General features: G+C 45.8%; 1 protein-coding gene across 1 annotated transcript; it reads right to left on the reverse strand.

The window, feature by feature from the left end:
* Positions 1-1,362: 1,362 nt before the first annotated feature.
* On the reverse strand, positions 1,363-2,856 carry LOC134284511 (uncharacterized). Its single transcript, XM_062843458.1, has one exon. It carries the CDS (start codon positions 2,854-2,856, stop codon positions 1,363-1,365), a length of 1,494 nt encoding a protein of 497 aa, XP_062699442.1.
* Positions 2,857-11,776: the final 8,920 nt, after the last annotated feature.

Here is an 11,776-nt window from a genome sequence, read left to right on the forward strand (position 1 = left end):
TCTGCCGCTCGTCAGGTCTGTCAACTCCTGCGGAAAGCTTTCTTGCAACACCTTCGTCGCTTCTTCGAGTTCTAGTTTCGTGAGGGCTCCTTGGCGTCGCGTACTTCGGTTTGCCGATTGCGAATTGTAGCGGAATCGTAATATCCAGGCAGTGAGGCGCTGGAGGTCGCTGAACGATGATCGGAGGCTGAAGATATCGCTTGGTTGGATGACTGGAAGCGCTGCCGAGACGGTCTTGACCTCGAGATCCACCGGATCGAATTCGTCTTCGCTGGTCGGTAGGGCTGATGGCCAGTTGCATTCGTCCGACCTCAGCCAATACGGCCCACTGAACCAGAGCGATTCGTATTGCAGCTGTACGGGAGCCATTCCGCGGGAAATGATATCCGCCGGATTCTGCAGTCCAGCAACGTGATTCCAGACACCGTCCTTCGTGATGTGCTGAATCTCCGAAACCCTATTAGCGACGAACTGCTTCCATCTTGACGGCGATGACGATAGCCAACACTTGACGATGGTTGAGTCCGTCCAGAAGAAGCACCTTGCACGTATGCCAAGGCTGCTCACGACCTTTTCGAAGAGGTGGGCTAACAGCAACGCAAACAACAGCTTCAACCGTGGGGTAAATAGACGCTTGTTCCCCCTTTTCAGGTTGTCGTGTGGAGCGACTCGGGATTTCGTCGTCAGCAACCTCACACACCTCCCCCGTTTCGGAGATTGCCTGCACGTAGAAACAGGCACCCTGTTCGACGCGTCACAGAAGCATTGTAGCTCAACGGCAGTAGCGTGATCCCAACGGGGAACAGTTAGGTTTTTTAATCCAGCTAGACTGCGTCTGTACTTCTGCGATTGCTCCTGCAACTCGGGACTCAGAGGGTCATTCGTGGAGCAGACGAAGGTCAAGGATGGCGATCCGACAGGGTGATCAGGTATCTTGCCGGACACGATCCAACCAAACTCGGTGTTTTGTAGTGTAGGTCCATCTTCAGTCGCTTTTTGTCGCTCGTTCCGAAGCAGGTCCATGTAATACTCTGCTCCGATTATGATGTCTACCGGTCCTGGCTCGTGGAAACGCGGATCGGCGAGGAAGGCTGCTTCGGGAAGGTTCCATCCGGTGATGCTACAACTGGCTGTCGGTAGCGAAACAGTCAGCTGCGGGAGAACATTGAAATGCATCTCTTGCGAGAATGCCGACATGCCCTCCAACCTTGGCCGAACTACAGCGCTGACGATTTTCGTCGACGTGCTGATCGACGAACCGATTCCTTGAACGGAGAGAAGTGATGGCGACGCGTGGGAATGCATTCTGCTGGAGAACTCTTTCGTCATCAGGCAGTGCTGGGAGCACGAATCCAGCAGGGCTCATGCTAGCATGGTATTGCCGTGACGATCTTGAACTTTGACAAGGGCGGTGGAGAGCAGAATGTTGTGTATGGGAGTAACTGGGAGTGCAATGTGTGTTTGGGTGGTGGATGTGGCAGTGTTGGTGGCTGGTGACTGAGTGCTCGGTCGTTGAGAGTTGCTGGGTGTAGTGTTGCTAGCGTTTGATGTCTGTGGTCTCGGGTTCGGTCTTGGTTGCGGGGATTGTGGCTGTTGTCTGGTTTGAGTCGGAGGAATTGACTGCGATTGTGGAACGGAGGATCTGATTGGTGCTCCATGCAGAAGAGTGTGGTGCTTCTGCTGGCAGTGACGACAGGTTCCCTTGTCGCAGTATCGGGCCCAATGGCCAAGGCTAAGACAGTTCCGACACAGTCTTGCTTTGGAAACAACTTCGAGGCGCTCCGCAACTTGTAACCGCTGAAACTTTCCACAGACGAAGGCGGGATGCCACGAATCTCCACAGAATGGGCACTTCCTCGACGGTTTGACGGTGGCATGGCACACGGATGGCTTCGATGAGCGATAGTCGGAGCTGCTCGGCTTCGAACTCACGGGAGCGACGGATTGCAGTACTGCACAATGGCTGCGTAGGAAAGCGATCATGTTCTGGTACGTTGGCACGTCTTTGGAGTTGTGGTGCGTTTCCCACTGCCGTAGTGTGGCAGGATCCAGCCGGGAATACACCATGTAAGCCAGAACTGTGCTCCACGCAGCGGTGTCTTCTCCAATCTTCTGCAGCATCTGGAGGTTTTTCTCGAACCCGCTGATGAGGTTGCTCAAGCCGTCGTAACTCTCGCGCTTCATGCCTTCCACGGCAAACAGAGCATCGAGGTGGGCCTTCACTATGAGTTTTTTGTTCTCGTAGCGGGATTCCAGCGCCTTCCACGCCGCGCTGTAGTTTGCAGCTGAAAGCTCCACAGACTCGATCTCTTGCAACGCTTCTCCAGAAAGAGCCGACTTCAAATAGCTGAACCTGTCCATGTCGTTGAGTTGCTTGTTCTCATGGATCAGGCTGCAAAAGCTGTCTCGGAACGGGACCCACTCCTTAATCCTCCCACCGAACGACGGAAGGCGAATCTCTGGCAGCTTCACCTTTGAAAAAGAAGATTCCGACCGGTCACCAGGTTGACCGATTCCGGATGTCGTCGCGATTGGTGGTGGGGGAGCTCGCTTCGATGTGAGACTGGCCTTCAAGCGAAAATACCGCTCCTCGAACTCGGTAAGTGCCGCCAGGTTGGCCTTTTCGCGCAATCGTACATCCTTGTCGTCCTCATCTTCAGCGGTTTCGTCCGTTAGTAGCTCAATCCGTTCCCGAATCGCGTAGAACTCCTTACAGATTGCCTCCAGGGAGTCCAGGCGCACTGATATTTGAGGTTCGTCCTGGGTGGGGTCGTATCTCCGTGCAAAATTCTCCAATCCTTCCAACGTATTCAACACACGTCGTTCACTCTTACCAAGGGCGCGTAGATCGGCCATTGATAACTATTTGAACACAGCACTGCACTGTGATTAACTACGAAAAGCGCAATCAATCAAAATCACACACTGCACAGCACTTTCACTTGCACCAAAACACTCGCGATCGACTCGACGTTCCACAAATTCGCGACCTCGAGAGACAGTTTGACTGCTCGACGACAAGTAGACAGCAGCGAGGGGATAACAACCAGAGTGGACCAAACAAGCCAACAAATCCAGCGAACACCGATACAAAAAAATACTAGCGGACACCTCAGGGCTATGCTCCAAAATAAGTAGCAACTCTCATGCACTTTAATCATTTATTGCCTCCAAAGCCACATGCAATTTCCACCCAACATGCACAGAATACTTCCCAATTGAAGATGTCCGTTCTCCGCTGGGCTCCTTCGCTCCGACGAAAGCGCCTTGGTTTCGTCCTGTTGTCCGTCCCTCAAGATGTCCTCCTTCTAGATGCACTCTTCTTCGCGATGGCGCCGCAGTTCACTGGCTGCTTATTGCACCACGTACCGCGCAGCGATGGCGCCGGAAACTTTCACTGGCACCGCCAGACCTTTTCCTACGGGAACACTGAACACCGCGGGAATTTCACTCCGCCCGCAATCTTCCGAGCCGTGCAAATTTATTGCCGAGGGCTTTCGCGCACTAAATGTCCGTTTTGTCAGTGTTGACACTACACCGCCCACCGCACTGGGGATTGCCGGGTTCTTAACACGGAACCGCACTCAAGTGTCCTTTTTCACAGATCCGGCTCGAAGGACCAAAATGTTCGCGCCCGCCGCGGTTCAATTTCGGACACTTGAAAAATTTGGTTTAATTGCACTAGGAAAACATTTATTACGCGAACACTGAAACAACTTTTATTGCGAAACGAAAAGAGGAGATGTTTCCTCCGCGGCGGTTTATTCTGACTGATTACAAACAGCTGATTTGCCTACTGCATAACATTCTACCTACTCTGCTGATCGCTTATGTATTACACAGCTGATGCGATCGATACGATCGCCAGCTGCAGGTATATAATGAGAGATTTAAATCAACAGAGAGAAATCTCTACAGAAACGACTGATCAACTAGGGATGCACAAGTAAACTTGGCATCGATATTAATTGTGTCTCGCTCTAACACTGAGATATGAGGTTTTAAAAATTTACATGCTCACTAGCGCCGCCTAGTGGCAGAATTGCGAAACAAGTGTTTATTTTTATGTAAGTTTATGTCACACTGATCAACTATGGCAAAGAGACCAACTTTCTAAGTTATCGGGATTCTGAGATATGAGGTTTTCAAAATTTACTTGCTCACTAGCGCCGCCCAGTGGAGGAATTTCGAACTTCGCAACTCATCGTCAGTAAGTTATTGGCGTACCCAACAACTTTCCCGAAGACACTATCCTTCCAAATTATCAGGGTCTTGAGCTGTCACATATCGTAACGTTTGCTTGACAACCTGATATGGTTCCTGTAGTGCAAATTAGCATCAAATTGTTGATGGTCCATCTAGCGGCCAAATTGCCAACTAATCATATGAACCAAGGTTCTAAATGGTAGATCTTATCAAGCTCTTAAACTCTGCCAAAGAAAGTTTTGCGCTAACTCTTAACACACCCGAGATAATAGGCCACACCCTCAAAATGCCGAAATCCCAAAAGCTCTTAGTCTCCTATTAAGCGGATTCCTATTGCGCCCCCGACCAGTGATCTTATAAGAGTCTCGACTGTATTACTGGAGGTATGAATGGAAGGTATCGTGTGTCCCATCTACAAAAAGGGCGACAAGTTAGATTGCGGGAACTACCGCGCGATCACACTACCACAGACAAACAGACGTAACACTTGCGAAGTTTCCATCGACCACGCTTTTAACTATCATTTTAAATTTTCATAGTTGTGGCTTTCACAACCAGAGGTGCGCGGCTCGTTTTTCTATACGTTTGACGTTTCACACTAGCGCCTTCTGTTGACGATATTGCACAACACAGTGATTCGTGCAACTTTTCCACCAGGTGATGGTAGTGTGAACTGGGCGATGGATTTCCATGAAAATCGTACAAGGAGTTACGTCTGTTTGTCTGTGAAACTACTGAGCACTGCCTACAAGATACTCGCTCAAATTTTATGCCGCAGTCTATCGCTGATTGCAAGCGTGGGGCAATATCAGGCTGGATTCATGGATGTACAAGCTACAACGGAAGAGATATTCACCATCCGACAGGTGTTGCATAAATGCCGCGAATACAACGTGCCCACACATCACTCGTTCATCGATTTCAAATCGGCGTATGATACAATCGATCGAGAACAGCTATGGCAGATTATGCACGAATACGGATTCCCGGATAATCCGATACGATTAATCTAGGCGACGATGGATCGAATGATGTGCGTTGTTCGAGTATCAGGGACATTCTTGAGTCCCTTCGAATCTCACAGAAGGTTTCGTCTAGGTGATGATCTTTCGTGCTAGCTGTTCAACGTTGCTTTAGAGGGTGTGATAAGGAGAGCGGGGATAAACACGAGTGGAACGATTTTCACGAAGTCCGTTCAGCTGCTTGATTTCGCTGATGATATTGATATTATTGCTCGCAAATTTAAGACGATGGCGGAAACGTACATCCGACTAAAGAGTGAAGCCAGACGAATCGGATTAGTCATTAATGTGTCGAAGACAAAGTACATGATGGCAAAGGGCTCCAGGGAGGAATCGACGCGCCCGCCACCCCGAATTTATATCGACGGTGATGAAATCGAAGCGGTTGAAGAACTCGTGTACTTGGGCTTGCTGGTGACCGCAGACAACGACACCAGCAGAGAAATTCAGGGGCGTATTGTGGCAGGAAATCGTGCTTACTTTGGACTCCGCAGAACTCTACGATCGAGTAAAGTTCGCTGTAACACGAAGTTAACTATCTACAAAACGCTGATTAGACCGGTCGTCCTCTATGGGCACGAAACATGGACCACGTCATCAGGATGTCGGATAGCAACCCGACTAAAATGGTTCTCGAGAGTCATCCGACCGGTACGAGAAGACGTGGTGCGCAGCGAGCTGGGTGGGTCGACCAAGTGGAGGACGATCTGCGAACCCTACGCAGAGTGAGGAACTGGAGACACACAGCCATGGACCGAGTAGTAAACGGCTCCTATTTACATCAGAGATCATCAACGAGCGATCGAAAACACGAGGCGGTGTCCGGTCAGTCACGGAGTAGCATTTGCACAGCCGATCTCGGCATTCTGTTTTAAGTGTGTGAGTTTTGCCCCTCTTGCACGACACCGTGCAATACTGAACTCTCGGAAGACATTTCTTGCATCTTTTTTCAATAGAACACTATTTCAAGGAATTAATTCCATCAATATCTGCCAATCAGGGAAGTAACATTGCTATATACTTTGCAAGAATAATAAAAAAATCATCCTTCTTCCTCCGTATTCGCGTAAACCCCCAGCCCAGACCCAATAGAATGTAAAATTTCGGTCACCACTGATCCTATTAGCTGCCATATTTTCGCTATCTCGGCGATTTAATCCGATTACCGTCTTGTGGTCGCAGATTCATAATAAACTTTTCTCTCGTCTTGAATTGGGTATCGTCATCGTCGCGACACGCCTCCATCGTCGTCGGCATCGTCGTCGCTTGTCATCATTCGCCGGTTGTCAGAGAGAACGAACGGAATGGACTGGACTGGGCGGCTTCAGTGGAAAAATAATACAATCTGATGGAGACGGACATCACAGCGCACGCAGCGGGTTGCATGGCGCAAATTTTCTCGGAAACTTGACAGTGGAGTATAAAAAGCAGCTCGTCAATTTGTTGGGGCGATGAGATTTTTTTGTAAGCCGCTTCTAGATGTAATGTGGTTATTGCTTAGCATAATTTATGATAAGTTGCTTGATGTTTGATGGAGCTCAATTACTATGAATACGCAATTAGTTGGTAATGATGGTTCACCTTCCATAAATGATATCTTGATTGTCTACAAAAAAGAACAAAAGGTATTTTTTTATTTCAACTAGATTGTACAAAAACTACGTTTGAGAGAGTATTTTCTTGAAAACGTATACAACTTTGTGTAAAAGAGTCACTGTGGACATCCCGAATTAGGAGGCATGTGAGTTCACCTGAATAGGCATGTCAGCCAGACGAACATCACAGATGTGATAATCGACAATATGTTTCAAACATTTTAGAAAGAACGAGGTAACCAGATTGATTTGAAAATCACTCCATCTTTATGCAACGCACGCACCCTTTCGGGATAAAACTACGGAGTAATTTCACGCCATGAAAATACCCCATTGAAAACTACAAGAGTTCAAAATATGTTCGAAATACTCAAACTCCCCTGGTGAAAAATAGGACAAAACCCCATATACTCTTTTAGATTTGAAGTAAGCAGAGATTTGAGGGCCCACTAAGTCAATTATATAGCTATAATTCTTAAGCGGAAGCTAGTGATTCGTAAACATAAAGAGGAATGGTTTATCCGAAGATATTTTGAACTAGAACAGATCAGAGTTTCATTCAGGAATACCTCTTGGGGTCCACACAGACCGCAGAGGACAAGCTTCTTTCAAAGCAATAGCTATGGTATACCACAATGGAGGGCGTTGTAGTAACAAAACACAATGCAACTCTCTTGGAGTGGCATTGAAAGAGAGATATCCATAAAATGTGGTCGCAACCAATTAGTACAGGTTCCCTAATTTGTTGAGCAGGGACGCCAGAATACGCAAATTTTGCGAAGGAACGCTCAAAAGTGCAAAGAAGGTTAAATTGAGATACCTCATCTGGCAAATGCCAATCAGTCAACTCATGACAAATTCAGCTCATGCAGAGTTGGATTAGGTGCAATTCTATGTTGAGTTATCCATGAACTGTACTACCTAAGTAATCCATCAAACTGAAGCATCTCAAAATAATGTTTTAGTTACTTCAGATGATGTAATCATCGTAGCAATACTGCCAAATATCAACGAAAAGATGCTGATTACAAAAGCTTGCCTGAAGGCATCCGTGAGGAAAGGTTGAAACATACTGTTAACGTTATTCTAAGATATAGCATGCTCGAGGCACGACACTTCATTTATAATGAAAGAAGCTAAACTGGGTTTACAAGGTAACCTATACAGAAGTTGCCCTACGAAAATGAACTTTTTGAAGAAGAGCCACTTGGGCTACACACGCTTTTTACACTGAAAATTGATCTGAGGTTTCTTAGCCGTAGTCACTACCCAAAATAGACAGGATTACACTCTTCACAATCACAGCACAAAAAGATAACATCAACGACAAACCAAATCGGTGTCAATTTAAAAACGCCAATGGCGAAAACGCACTAAGCGAACCCATATAGGTAGTAATTAAGGGCCCATATAGCCGAGGCGGTAAACGCACAGGTATTCAGCATGACCATGCTGAGGGTGACGGGTTCGATTCCCGGTCGGTCCAAGATCTTTTCGTAAAGGAAATTTCCTTGCCTTCCTTGGGCATAGAGTATCTTCGTGCCTGCCACACGATATACACATGCTTCAGTGGGCTTCGGGGCCGTGCGGTTAGCGGCGGCAGTCGTCTAGCCGTATCGTAAGCCAGGGAGTGTGGGTTCGATTCTCGCTCCAGTCGGTGGAAACTTTTCGTCAAACGAAAAATTCACCACTGGGCCACTGGGTGTTCTGTGTTGTCCGTTGTCTAATGTAAGTGTAATGTGTTCAGTCTGTGCAGTAGTATGGGACACGCTTGTATGGGAAATATAAATCCTCGCTCCAGTCGACTTTTTCGATTCCATTTAGGTCCCATATGAACTGTACAAAATTTCAGCGCAATCGGTGAAACTATAATTTAGCGCAAGCGGTTCAAAGTTTACATAGGATTTACTATGGGAAAAGCTACACTTTCAAACAAAAAATCCCAGAGGTCGCCCCTTGTTTCCTTAATTCAAATCGATCAACGCTTCTTGTGGAAAAATCATTTATGAAACTTTCCTTCGAAGACCGCAAAACAATTGGATGCCTGTGAAAAAGTTATTGATTTATTACCGATTAATGATCCAACGAACGGCTTTTTGTTTTGCTTTATCAGCAGCACTGTAGCTGCTGCCTTGGCCGCTGCTGTTTCTGGGGGTGGTGATGCCACCCGCCACCCCATGCAGCAACGGCAACAGCAGTGCTGCTGATAAAACAAAACAAAAAGCCGTTCGTCGGATCATTAATCGGTAATAAATCAATAATTTTTTCCACAAGCATCCAATTGTTTTGCGGTCTTCGAAGGAAAGTTTCATAAATGATTTTTCTACAAGAAGCGTTGATCGATTTGAATTAAGGAAACAAGGGGCGACCTCTGGGATTTTTTGTTTGAAAGTGTAACTTTTCCCATAGTAAATCCTATGTAAACTTTGAACCGCTTGCGCTAAATTATAGTTTCACCGATTGCGCTGAAATTTTGTACAGTTCATATGGGACCTAAATAGAATCGAAAAAGTCAACTGGAGCGAGAATTTGATGTTTGTCCCATACTACTGTGCAGCCTCTGGCTGAAGACGGTGTGAATTGTATTTAAAATGGTCATTGGCAGAGGAAGCTCTCAGTTAATAACTGTGGAAGTGCTCATAGAACACTAAGCTGAGAAGCAGGCTTTGTCCCAGGAGGACGTTATGCCAAGAAGAGGGGAGAGGAGAGGAGGTAGTAATGTAAGCTAATTTAAAACATTTGAATAATCCTGCCCTTATTTAGCCTCAAATTTGAGACTTGAGAACAGCAACTGATTATGTCGGAAAAACGCAAGGTCCACTGCACCATTGCCCCGGTTAGCGCAGTAATGGCGTAATACTGTGGAGGGCGCCCTAATTCTTCACAGGCTCCGTTTGTGGTTAGGTTTTTATTAGACCCTCCAAACCATTCATTCCTTGGCACGGTGAGCATAAAGCCACATAACACTATGAATTAGGGGTCACCTGTTTAGTTGACTCTTACCGCTGGATCAGGTGATCAGTAGTGTTATTCTTAGCCAATTGAGACAACCGCTACCGACACTACACAGCTATCTAGGCTGATCGGGAAACGAAGTTTACATTGATGGTCAACTTCTAAACGAGCCCGAACAGCCCTTTATGTATGTTTATGTATGTTTGTTCTAATAAATGTATTATTTAAACATTTTAGCTTACCGAAGAATCCAATGTCGGGTTTGATGTGAGAATCGTTAGAAAAACGGCAGTCCCAGCAACAAACCTATAAATGGAACTGTAGCAAATGAAGTCTTTTGAAGATGAGACTAAACGGAAACACCGCCACGCCACCGCTAGAAAAAAAATCAAACATGCAGCATCCATTTCCTGATCAATTTGATGTAATTGCAAAATTTCGCGGAACTTTTTCGAAAATTTCGTAAAATACCGAGTGAATTCGGATTTCGTATCGATCTCACGAAACATTTTTGAATTTCGTTTCGTTTCGTACCGCATTGCATAAAAAAATGTCACATATCGTTTCGTTTCATTTCGCTTTGAAAAAAAAAACCATACCGCATACCCTTAGTGTTAATACCACCCAAGCTACACACAAGTCACAAAGGAGTGTCGACAGCGCAGGTTTTTGGTTGGACGCGAGTTATTTTCAAGTTATTCTGACTTTGAGTTAGAATTACATGAATATAGCTTCTGTACAACCAGAAACTTGCGCTGCTTGCGCTCCTTTGTGACTTGTGTGCTGCTTGGGCGTTTGGCAAACGAAGTTCGTTCACTCGGAAATCCTTAGATTTCGCAAGGATTTTGTTTAACCAACTGACTTCACTCAAACTGGAAACATTTGTACAAAGGTTTTTCCAGTCGGATCGTTCAGCAGACCGGAGAGCTTTCCTGTAGGCCTTGCGAGCCGACCTGAAAGCCTCTGAACCAGCTGAACGACTTAAGAGAAAATCGAAATTTGTGTCAGCCTTGTTCAGAAAAGCAAGAACCTTATCAAAGCCATGATCGAATTTATTATCATTGGTTATACTGTCGTTCTACGCATGATTATCCCATGTTATATGGGATTCCCATATAAAATGGGACAATTGGCTTCTTTACCGGTGTTGAGATAATTCCATATTCAGAATCTGCATGCAAAACTGAGCCGAAATCCAAATTTTTATGAATTTGGGTGCCCGGGAACCCATTAAAAAATCACTTTGATGTTTGTATGGGAGCGATTTGTCGAATCACCCCTCGTCGCATTTTGTACTGGGCGGAGCTGTCAAGCAGTTGGCCAGCTGTCAAAAGGTGATTTCGAAAAACCTCTTCGAACGCGATTTTAGGTACCAAAATGAAGTTTTAAAAATCTGAAAAAAATCATGGTGGTTCAGAAAAAGGTGCTCTTTTGTATAAAATCAAAAAATCACTACATTTTTGTTAATTTAAAAACCCAATTGGGCGTGGAACGGCAGTATAAGATTCATGTAAAATTTGACAAGAAAAGTGCAAGCAAGTAAAATTTCCCATATTAAAACCCATTTAAATTTCAACCGTATTACAGAGCGCGATGGCTCAACCAGTTGCATCAAAATTGTGCGCAGTAATTTAAGTCGCAAAAGGGGATTTTTTTTAATCTTAGCAAGTTAACCTATTTTACAGCTCTTTTGTCCACTAGGCACTACGTAAGCTATTTCAATTGGCGGTGGCACTTAAACTTGTACAGCGCGTAAATGTATTCTATTATATTCTTATTCAACTATATCGAACTGGTTTGCCTTTGTGCTGCTTTCACTTTTCTTCCCTGTCCTTGGTAGAATGATGAGCACGATGATGAAACGATGTATGGCTGTTGCTCCTTATCCAGTCCGATTGGGGGTCGTCCATTATAGGTTGCCGTTCGCTGATATCCAATTATCCGGGTCCGTTTGAGCTATGAGAGCTCATAAGAGGGTCAAGTGCCAGCCGCTCTCGG

Source organism: Aedes albopictus, unplaced genomic scaffold (assembly GCF_035046485.1).
Source record: "Aedes albopictus strain Foshan unplaced genomic scaffold, AalbF5 HiC_scaffold_233, whole genome shotgun sequence".
In the NCBI taxonomy this organism is placed as follows: Eukaryota; Metazoa; Arthropoda; class Insecta; order Diptera; family Culicidae; genus Aedes; species Aedes albopictus.

Coding starts and splice junctions, on each gene's coding strand:
- LOC134284511 (XM_062843458.1), bottom strand. CDS start 2,856: ATGGCCGATCTACGCGCCCTTGGTAAGAGTGAACGACGTGTGTTGAAT.